Consider the following 12129-nt stretch of genomic DNA (forward strand, 5'->3'; position numbering starts at 1 on the left):
AATCATGACTCATCACATTCACTACTCTCACCCCCTTTAATCACAGACTATCCCCCTCATGATACACTGACAGTTTGGGAGAACTGTGGAGAGTTTTCCTCAGAGGAAACTTATTGTTGTCTGGGACTATGGAAATTATTTTTCAACCTTAGTTTTGAACCCGAACAATCTCTATCTCATCATGTTGCTCGCCACAGTCTCAGACTATAATTAAAATTATGGACGACATTTTGTCCAGGATGGAGACACCAGGTGAAAGACTGACAGGAACGGAGGGTCCTGAGGGAGTTATCAGAGGAGCTAAATGCCTGTTGATGCTCAGAAGGAGCTGTGTAGAATAATTAATCAAAACGACACGTTTGATGTGCACATAAGCACGGAGGGTTCTGGGGTTCAAAACTACACTAAATGTATTCCCTCTTTCCTCTCACAGTCCAACAGCTAACTAGCTAACGAGCTAGCCCTACCACATATACCGGCATCAAAACAGGAAGGAAGTGGTAAAGTAGTAAAGCCCTCCTCTTGCTTGATTCGATTGGCTGCCTGGGCCAGATGTGACATTGATGAGCGGTGCGACTCTGCGCCTGGTGCTGAAAAGTTGAGAATATTTGAACGTTCGTGTGTGACAGGTTTCTAGCAACGCGTCTCAGTGTGATCTGGGCCTAGGGCTGTCAAGTATGTCACGTATAGTTAAACAGTTCATGAGACTAACATGCTAGCTATGACAAAGCCAACATTAAAATGTTGACCTGATGATGGCACTAGATGAAAAGTCAGAGGATCACCAAAGTTAATACAATTCATCCTGATGGGAACATGAATGTGTGAACCACATTTCGTCACAATCCATCTGATAGTAGTTGAAATATTACACAAGCCACAAACTAACCTCATGGTGGCACTACTGGAATAGTCAGGGGATCAACAAAGTCAAAAGGATTCATCCTCTGGGGAACATAAATGTCTGTATAAAGTTTCGGGGGGATCCGTCATAAAGGTGTTCTCACCTCCAGCAGCTCGTCTCCGACCCGGATGCGTCCGTCTCGAGCGGCCGCCCCCCCTGGATGGAGTCCCACCACGAAGATGCTGAGGCGGGAACGATCCCTGTTTCCTGCCAGGCTGAGACCCAAACCCTGCCGCTCCTTCTCCAGCTCCACGCACAGCAGCTCCCCCTGAAGGTCTCCATAACGCTCACACCAACGCTCTGCAGCAGGAAGAGGAGGAAAAGACAGATTAACTGAGAGCAGAAGTGAAACTAGAATTTCCTGGTTCTGTTCCAGACGTAAGAAAACCTCATTCATATTCACATTGACATTTGTAATAATGCAAATAATTAAAAATACAGCTTTGGATCAAAACCTTACTCCACAGTATGTTAGTGGATCACTCCATACATCTGTACAATTATCTAATATCATTCTTTATTCGACAATTGACTGATCCTCAGTCCAGCGTCCCTTAGTTACTGTTGCTAGGTTGGACAAGCTTGGCAAAAAGAAACTTCAACATACTTTGGGGCGGCATGAAGCAGAGATAGTAGAACAAAATCTGACAAAATCATTCCTTAGGTTTTCTAGATTCATATGATATCAGTATCTTCGCTCTATCTTTTACACTGAGCCCGCTACAACCTAAAAATCGCAAAGTTGCGTTAATGCATTAAAGAAATTAGTGGCGTCAAACCAAATTTGTGTTAACTTTGACAGCCCTAGTAACATTATAACCCAGCAGGAAAGGGGAAAGTTGACCGAGGTTCTACCATGGATGTATAAAGAGAACTTGATACAGCGTTCGAGGCAGGGCCTTCCTTACAATGAAGGTTGCTCAGTGGCACATGAAGCAAAAAATGCTCAACTTCTGAGTATAAAATTACCCAGATCTTTTGGCGAAAAATTATCCGCTGAGTTACGGACGTCTCTTTCCCAATCTAAGTCTATGGGAAAAAATATTTTTGGGCCCAATGGCATCACATGATGGACATGGAAGTTGTAATTCCACCGTTTGTCCACTACGGAAATTTGCGTCAAAGCCCGGTGCTCTTCCTGAGTACATGGTGCTCAATTATTATGTGAGCACAGACAAAAAAGGGGCGGGACTTAGAAAGGGTCAATTCTGTTTTTAGCGGCCTTTGATGAACACCATTTCCAATAAGCCGACAGACCATCGCAGGTTAAACGTCATGGCTCAACCAAAGAGTTGAGTTCATGGAAGCGTCGAGTATCTGACTGGTTATCTAATGTATATACTGTAGTTGTAAGTGTTGTGCATATGACAAATAAAGACTTGAAACTTGAGGTATTTAATTAGGAAACTCAGATTTCTCTGGAAGCTTTGACTTTGGCTTTTAAGGTGCCTTCAAATCCCAAATAATTAAACACAAGTTTAGTCAATATATAGACATAGATAGAGAGAGATGTATAGAGTTATATTGTCAGTGGACAGCACATTTAAGCCTCACACAACCAACTCTGTAATCATACAAACATTTTGCATTGACTGATAGGAGAGGAGAGAGAAAAGGGTGGAAATAGAAAGAAGAGAAGGATTTAAGAGGTGAGGAAGAGGAGGTGAGGAAATAATTACACAACAGAGAGAAAAGAGGGAGAGGACAAAGTGAGGAAATGGAAAAAAGGAAGATGAGTCTCGGCGGGAGAAGAGGAGACAAGCGTCCAATTTAATTTGGTGTCAAACAAAACGCTGCTTAACAGTCCGTGAAATAAACAACAAACTAAGAAACGTGAGCGAAATATAAAAACAGTCCGTCTGAGAGCTCATTTAGTAAACTAAAAGACCGTGAAGATGAATGGTGAACCTAAACTTTGTGGGATTTTCAGTCTTCAGTTGAGAGATCACATGGTTTCTGACCTTTTCCTTAAAAAGAAAAAGCTGCAGCTGAGGCGACTTTTCTTTGTTCCTAGACAGCTGCAGCTCTGAAGATATGAAGGCTTTTGTGTTTTGTAACTTTACATCTGCTCTGCTCTGGGATTTAAAGGTCACTGCAGTTTATATGGACACACACACAGGACGCAGCTGAACCAGTTTTAGTGGCTGAAGGAAGTAAATCACCTCAAAGAAGCACCTCAGAAAAACAGCTGAACGCTGCTTCCATGTAAAACCAAAACTCCTCCACAGTCTCTTTAACAGTATATATTGAGATATTTACATTATTTACAAATTTACATTTACGTTTTGTTGCCACATCTGTCTACAAATCTAAATTGCTCTATGGTGCCATCAGAAATCAATGCTGGGACAGTAAACTTTATAGAGGGCCGATGAATGATGGAACATGATAATACAAAGCTTATTTAGTGTTCAGCAGTGGTAGAAAAAGTATTCAGATTCTTTTCTTAAAGGGGACCTATAATGCTCATTTTCAGGTTCATGCTTGTATTTGGGGTTTCTACTAGAACATGTTTAGATGCTTTAATGTTCAAAAAACACATTATTTTTCTGATACTGTCTGTCTGAATATACCTGTATTCACCCTCTGTCTGAAACGCTTCGCCTTAGCGCCTGTCTCTTCAAGACCCCCTCCCGAAAAAGCCCAGTCTGCTCTGATTGGCTTGCGAGAGAAATATAGTGCACCTTTGAAAAGGTAGTTCTGAAGCTTTGGACGGGGATACTCTGATGGATGTGATATATTCTAATGAGCCTGTATGTGACATACAGTACATCAGACCGGCAATAAGTCACCCAGAGAGGCTCTCATGACCTCACCCCCTCTTGGGGGAAAACAATTCCGTGTCCTTCATAGACGGTAACAGAGTAAACACAAGAAGTTGAATCATGTCTCCAAACTTCTACTTTAAACAAACCACTAACAGTAATAACACTATGCTGTGTATGCTGTGCCATGTGTGCAGTTGGTTGCATCAACAAAAAATACAGAAACGCTGATCTCTGATTTGTTCCCCTGACAAGTCCTAAATATATATATATAATAGAGGGTCTTTATGGCTCCAAGCTATAGACCATACCAGCATGGCTTTATGGGTCCAAGCTATAGACCATACCAGCATGGCTTTATGGGTCCAAGCTATAGACCATACCAGCATGGCTTTATGGCTCCAAGCTATAGACCATACCAGGCTTTATGGCTCCAAGCTATAGACCAGACCAGCATGGCATTATGGCTCCAAGCTACAGACCAGACCAGCATGGCATTATGGCTCCAAGCTATAGACCATACCAGCATGGCTTTATGGCTCCAAGCTATAGACCATACCAGCATGGCTTTATGGCTCCAAGCTATAGACCATACCAGCATGGCTTTATGGCTCCAAACTATAGACCAGACCAGCATGGCATTATGGCTCCAAGCTATAGACCAGACCAGCATGGCTTTATGGCTCCAAGCTATAGACCAGACTAGTATGGCATTATGGCTCCAAGCTATAGACCAGACCAGCATGGCTTTATGGCTCCAAGCTATAGACCAGACCAGCATGGCTTTATGGCTCCAAACCAGTGGCGGCTGGTGGATTTTTTTTTGGGTAGAGCCAATCAATTTCAACAAACATCCTAGTACGATTCAATGCAAAAAAAGGTATCAAAAACGCATTACTACTTTGCAGTTACATTTTTATCATTTATTCCAACACTGACATAAGGACATCTTATTCATACAATTCAGTATGTTAATATAACATACGACAGATCATTTATAAAGGAACTTTGCTCTTCTGTCCTTCTGAGTGGCAAACCTCTCAATGACCTTCTTATTGAAGTCAGGCATGTTCCTGACAAGTTTCTTCTCCATGGAGAGCATAGCCAGAGCATTAAGGCGATCCTGTGTCATGGTGTTTCTCAGGAAGGTCTTGATCCTCTTCAATGTAGAGAAGCACCTCTCGGATTCAGCTGTTGTCATGGGTGTGGTGATGAGGATGCTGAGGAGACTGACAGTCTCTGTGAAGGTGCTCTGAAGGTTGTTCTCCATGAAAAGCTGGTACATGGGCACTGCACCACTGCAAGCCTTGAACTCACTGTTCTCATAGATATGGGACAGTTCTGTTTTGAGCTTGTCCTTGTTCAACATGGGGTAAGCCTGCACTGTTGTTTCAAGCACCGACTCAGGGAACGTCTCACTGTGTTGTGGGAACAACTCTCCATGCAACAGTGTTGCGCTGATGAGGTGCTGGGTGAAGGAGAACCGCTCCTTAGCTTGCATCAGGATAGTATCACATACCTGTAAAAGATAAAATCAACTTAAATTTGCAATAAAGCTATTTTGATGAAAGTGATTCTGATTGAACACATGCTTATGTCCAAGTCAAGTATTTCAAAAATACAATGTATGTAAAATCTTATAAATAACTTTAGATGATGGGAAATTATAACTACATCATCAAACTGTATCAGATGGTCAGTTACCAACGTGTCCTCCCCTTTTCAGGAGACAATCGACTATGTTATTGAATATTTGACTACTTCCTGTAATTAGCATGTGCTGTGCATACACACCCACATAGTATATGCATGTGTGTATAAAGTATTTATATTGACAACTACATCACAACTTACCTCTGTAGCCAGCCTCTGTAGCTCTCCTGGTCCCAGCATCCTGCGCTTTTTGGGCTGCTGGTCAGATCCACTGTCCGCACACAGAGAGGAAATGGAGGCCCTGGTCCAAAAAATAAAGTTTAAGTTGCTAACTTGCCATCTTCAAAAACAACTAGGCCTCTTCTAGAAATTGACTTGGTGGACACCTGAATAAGCATGTTATTGCAAATTGTGTTTAATAACTAACTGCATTCTTTTTCCTTTTAAAATATTTAAACAAATATCATTGTGATGTTTTCTATCATAATCATTCACTTTGATGACTAAGCCCATTTAGGGTTTTACAGATTGTTGGACATGAGCAACTCATCTTTCTAACAACAACAGCTTTATCAGCTAGTAGTAAATATAGTTATTTACCTGATTTTTGGAATGCTGTCTGTGAACCTCTGGACAAGTCCTTTGATGAAGACAGGGTCGATGTTCCTCTTCTGCAGCTGGTTGAACAGCACGTCCACATTTGGCATGATCTTGTGGAACAATGCCAGGAAAAAACAGAAAGTCTCGTCTTCAAGCAGCCTCACATAGCTCCCGGCCTCTCTGACAGTTGTGGGATCAAATTCCGCAGAGTCTATGATGGTCTGGAAACACTTCAGGAGGTCATCCTTGTGCTCGTACACAGTGTTTACAACGCGACTCTGGAAGTTTCACCGTGTTACGCAGGCTCGAGGAAGTCTATGCGCTACCACCTGGTCCAGCACGGTGGTTCGCTTGGGTGACCTGGAGAAGAAGGCAGAGAATCCACCAAGCTCAGAAAAGAAAGTGTGGATCCTGGGGATGCGTGCTGTTGCCTTTTGCATGATTAGGTTCAGCTGATGCGCGTAGCAGTGGACGTAGTGAGCGTTTTTGTAGACATCCAGTATCTTACGCTGCACACCGCCGGTAGCTCCCCTCATGACGGTAGCCCCGTCGTACGCCTGGGCAATAAGTTTGTCTGTTTGTCCGGGTGGGAGTATGGTGCTCAGCCTCTCCATAAGCGCTGTAGCGATGGTGTCAGCGGTCGCGTTCTGGATGGTGATGTACTCGAAGAACCGCTCTTGTACATTACCGCTAGCATCTATGTAGCGTAGCACGAGCACCAGCTGGCAGTGGGTGGAAATGTCCGTCGTCTCGTCCGCTTGAATGGCGATAAAATCCGCGTTTTTGACTTCCTCCAGAATGTAATCCCTTACAACCGACAGCATGCAGTCCAGCAGCTCGTTCTGTACCGTCTTCGACGTGCCTTTGAAAACGCTGGCTGTCTCGAGGTGCTCCTCCAGCACACTGTCGAGGGACGCTACAAAGTCCACAAGTCCCTTGAACACGCCGGGGTTGTCCGAGGAGTCAGTCTCGTCATGCCCACGCAAGGCTAACTCAAAAGCCCCGCAAAACTTGACACAATCAATTATTTTTGATAAAATGTGCCGGTTTTTATCCACCTCCTCATTGTGCTTCTTTACCGCAAGCCTGTGTCCTTCGTCCAGCTGCATTGCAATGTTCACTCTGCCTAGCATAGCTAGCTTCACGGAGTTATCTATGTGCATCCTGGTGTTCTCGTGTTTTCTTATTTTTTCAGACAAGTGTTTCATGTCTCTTACTCCCGTCTCTGCCCATGCTGAATCTGACCCTGTCGACTTAAAAAGCACGCATGGGAAGCAAAATACAGCATTAGCTTGACTGCATCCAGCTAGCCAGGCCTTCCTCGTGTACCAGTCTTTACAGAAGCTCCGCATGTGTGGCTTGCCTTGTACGCCGGTCTGTTGTTTTATGCTGAGTCCAGGAGGTTGATCTGGGCCCAGTTGTTTCACCAGGAGTTTCTCCGCCAAAGTCCTTCTCTCAAACGGGTCTTGGAGGAGAGATTTGATCGAGTTAGGGTTGAGTCTTGCAAGAGTAGCGCTACTAGTGCTTGGCTGTTCCATTGTCAAGATCACGCGAGAACTGACATGAGCCCTGACGAGAACAGAGAGAGACACACGTGAACGTGAACGTGAACGTGAACGTGCGCCATGGGCCAAATCTGTTTGGCCCTCCCGGAAGTCTTTTTTACGGCGCTGATTGGATGAATTGTATGTCATTCATGCTTGTAATCATATATCTTTAATCAGTGATTGGCTGTACTGCTTATTAGACCCGCCTTCCTTGGGCCAAATCCATTTGGCCCCAGAAAGTGCATGTGAGCAGCTGAGAGGTGCACTAGCAGAGAGTTCAAGGAGGAAAGCAGATATTTGGCACAGTTATCCTATTTTACAAATATTACGGGTATATTCCATAGGTCAAAAACACACATATTGACAATTTTTAGAATTTTTAGAATTTTTATAATTAATAATTTTATAATTTTTTTTTTTTTTTTTGGTGGCTCAAGGTGGGTGGGGCCAGGCCCCGTGGCCCTCTATTGGCCGGCCGCCACTGCTCCAAACTATAGACCAGACCAGCATGGCTTTATGGCTCCAAGCTATAGACCAGACCAGCATGGCTTTATGGCTCCAAGCTATAGACCAGAACAGCATGGCTTTATGGCTCCAAGCTATAGACCAGACCAGCATGGCTTTATGGCTCCAAGCTATAGACCAGACCAGCATGGCGTCATGGCTCCAAGCTATAGACCAGACCAGCATAGTCATGGCTCCAAGCTATAGACAAGACTAGCATGGCGTCATGGCTCCAAGCTGTAGACCAGACCAGCATGTCTTTATGGCTCCAAGCTATAGATATATTCTTCTGGATATGTTTGCCCTAGAAGAGCATGTTCAGAAAACTTTTAAATAACATTTCATGAATTATGTTTGTTCACAAATAGAAAAGTTATGACTAACAGTTCATTAATTATTTTACAAAAAGGACATGAGCATTGTATTGATAAATTACAGCACCCTCGTTCTCACCCCCCTCCCCCATGCCGTGCGCTGGCTCGTCCAGATGGTCCCCACATTTTTTTTTATGTTCATAAGGCTTATGAGGCACGCTAAATCGCCATTATGAATTTCCCAGAGAAGTACCGGTGTGCAAGAAAATTCATGGTACTCCAAGGAGAAAAATAAATAAGTACCGCGTACCACGGCGTACCAGACCACTTCAAGCACTGAAACAAAGTAACATAAGTACGGAATACAGGTTGCAAATGTAACTTCAAATAACTCATCAACACTGTGGGCCACAAACACCAGTTTCAAACAGCGGTCTTCTGGTTGAAAGTCCTGTGTTTGTTGGACCCATCAACCTCCCCTCCCACCATAAGCAGTCTCTCACTTTTTATTCAACATCACATGGCGTACACAACATGCCAAAAGCAACAAAGGCGTTGTTATTGCACGCGAAATGGGTTACAAATTACAGTGTCAATCATACAGTATTTGGTGAGACCGGGCTGGCAGCCCCTTCTGATTCATGACATGTGGTGAAGACATTCATGAATTGAAATGAACCTCAGATGAAGTCATTTGTTTGTTGTGCTGGTTTCAATGAGAGATATATAAAGAGAAATTTAGATAATCCATTTTGTTGACACGCTAATACTTCTATTATTATGCTGTAATGCACATTAGTTTCAAATCGATACAAATACATTTCATATCATGTTAACATCAATACAATAAAGATTTTTCCAGTGAGAGACAGAATGAGGCAGATAGAAGAAGAGAATGAAGAGGAGAAGATGAGATGTCATGTGAGGTGAGATGATGAAGATACAGAGAGAGAGAGAACTAATGATGACAAATGTAAAGCGAGCGATGGAGCGGGACACGGAGGAGAACGACAGAGTGAAATTGATGGAGATACACGCACGCACGCACGCACGCACGCACGCACGCACGCACGCGCGCACACACACACACACACACACACACACACACACAGAAGCACACATAGCTGGAGGTGTGTGTTTGCCTCATCAGGTCCAATAATCTACAAACAGTCAGGGTTGAGTGTTTAATTCCCTTGAGCAAGGCACTAACTCATGGTTCATCAACGTGTGTTTTCAGCGGGCAGGTTTTCAGGGTTTTACAGATCTGTGTCATTTAGAACCAACATTTGTCAGGAGGAAGGAACATGAATGAATGCTTGTTTCCATCCGTGACTGTTGCCGACTGTGAATATGAGTTCATGGTTTGATGGAGATAACCAGCTGGTGGAGCTAATCCGCCAATCACTGCCATAATTAAACCACTGCAGAAGAAGAGTATACAATGAGATAAGGTCACTAAAGAGTGACTGAACCCCAGAGTTTTGGCTGAAGTGCCTCTATCGTTGGAGTAAGATGTCACAACAACCGATGCTTTGGTACTAAGTCCATGCAAAACTTCTGAAAACGTGATTGTACCGGGTCTCGGGACTAATGGCGTCTGAAATCCAAAAGGATGCAGTAAAAATGTTTCCGTGATGCTACATTGTGAACAACAAATCCGTGTTGAAATCGGCAGGATGAGAGCTAGTTAGCGTTAGTAGCCTGTGGGCAGCACAGTCCTGCATGGAGCTAACAGCTGATGTTGACGGGGGTTGCATTGAATTTCATTATGATGATCAAGCTCTATGCAGTAAAATGAATATTAGGCGAGGTAAATTATAATGTTATCATGATGTGTTCAAATGTAATCTGAAGACAAGACATGCTGGTAAAGCAGCAGTGCTGACCCATTCTGGCCACTTGCTAAGAGATGCTAAAACAAACTAATGCTAAATCAAGAGGAACTACGAGCTAAAGCTAACCTATAACTGCAAAAATGTGAAAACTCTAACAACACAACAACTGTCTTAAATCGCTAACTAACCTACTAAATACTATAAACACAGAACTAACTATAACATTAAAGTAATCCATGCTAACAGTACAAAATAACTACTCAATCACTATACTCAAACCATTACTACCACTCTTCACTACTTTGCTGGTTCAGGTGGTGATGAAAGCTGCCTCCATATAATTTATGTCATCTGCCTCCAGATCAGCCAATAATATAGCTAAATTCAGTCGCAATAGTTGGGTTTCAACCAGCAGAAGGCAGTCGCTATGCATATATATAACACAAAATGTTGACCTAAAATGTCAAGATTTGTACCTGAATCCATCAAAACACTACCAAATACCCATGTACTTTGGTTTTCACCTGAAAAAAAGTGGTTTAGGGGTTTAGTTTGTCTTTAAAAGAGAAATATATGCCATTTCTGTTTGTATGTATTAATGTGAGGAAGGTTACAGTCTCCTCATCGCTGCACACAGATCTGATGTTGTCAGCTCTTCACTTAAGTCACATGCTTCATGTACGTCATCATTTACTCACCAAGGCTGTTTGTGCTTTTGTCCACACAACACCACAAGATCAGAGGTCCTGCTTTATTAATAGCAATAGCAAAACTTAATACGAGAGCTTAGTCCAAAAAAAAAAAAATACTCCAAAAAGTTTTCAGTCATTCATTTCCTGGCCGAAACAGACAACAGTTCAAAGCTTTTGGCAGAAATGAATTTCAGCTCATTAATAGAAAAGACAGCTTTTGATTTTATGGGGACTTCAGCCTTTCACTAAATAGATCCGAAATTTTTTTTCTTCTTCGTCTTGGGTTTTCAAGAACAGGATCACAAATATTGAACTACCTGCTTGGTTTTGTGCAATTGTCAAACTTATTATTGACGTACTTTAAAGGAACAGTGTGTAACATTTAGGGGGATCTATGGCAGAAATAGAATATAATATTGATTAATTAAAGTAGTAAATAAGATTGGAGCAAATATGATTAAAAAAAGTTATTTTTATAAAACCGTCACTATATCCTGACAACAAGGAAAACAACCAATCAGAGCCAAGCTGGAGCCTTGCTGTCTCTGAGCAGCTGTCAATCACTCACAAACTCCGATCAAACGGTCAAACTAGGCAGCGCTGATCAAATATGAATCAATATTGTGTTACGTTAATGCCTATTTCTCTCCTCAAATGTTTTCAGTAACATCTTGTAGTGTACTGTTTAGATGTAAAATTAGAAAGTTTGTGACCTGGCTGCCATGTTGAGATCAGTTGAGGAAATACCAAGCACCACCCACCAGCCGGAGCACACTTTCTCATGTTCAGCTCAACAGTACACTACAAGATGTTTTTGAATGCATTTTACGTGAGAAATAGGCATTACAGTAACAGAATGTTAATGCATATTTGATCAGCGCTGCCTAGTTTGACCGTTTGATCGGAGTTCGTGGTTGGTTAAGAGCTGCTTCCGTTGAATGAACAGCCAATAGGAACGCTCTCTCTCTGAAATGACCTGTGATTGGCCAAAGTCTCCCGTCACGGGTTAGATGTTCTGAAGCCTGAAAACAGAGACAAGAGGAGGAGCAGAAGTCTAGTTTTCTCTCAGAACACTCGAATGACAATATGTTAAAAAGTTATTTCAATGGAGTAAATGGAATGTTTGTTGTAAGACCAGGTGAGGTCTTTTCGGGTTTGCTGCTTAGAGCAATATGTGGGACTGGGGTTTGGGTAGGGGGACAGCTGACAAATTACTTTGTGTCTTTTTTTTTAATCTGTCCCTTTGTTTTTTTTCTCTTTTTGTTACATTTTCATTACTTATTTCTTTTGTTTATCTGAGCTACTCACTTCATTA

General features: G+C 42.5%; 1 protein-coding gene across 6 annotated transcripts in view; it reads right to left on the bottom strand.

Annotated features, from left to right (window-relative positions):
- patj (PATJ crumbs cell polarity complex component) overlaps positions 1 to 12129 on the bottom strand; it is a 200292-nt gene that overhangs the window by 52381 nt on the left and 135782 nt on the right. For all 6 annotated transcript variants that reach the window (XM_074636625.1, XM_074636621.1, XM_074636626.1 and 3 more), the window contains one exon: positions 1008 to 1204. In XM_074636625.1, coding sequence (XP_074492726.1) covers positions 1008 to 1204 — 197 coding nt within the window. The remainder of the gene's footprint in view (positions 1 to 1007; positions 1205 to 12129) is intronic.

Source organism: Sebastes fasciatus, chromosome 5, assembly GCF_043250625.1.
Source record: "Sebastes fasciatus isolate fSebFas1 chromosome 5, fSebFas1.pri, whole genome shotgun sequence".
NCBI classification, from domain to species: Eukaryota; Metazoa; Chordata; class Actinopteri; order Perciformes; family Sebastidae; genus Sebastes; species Sebastes fasciatus.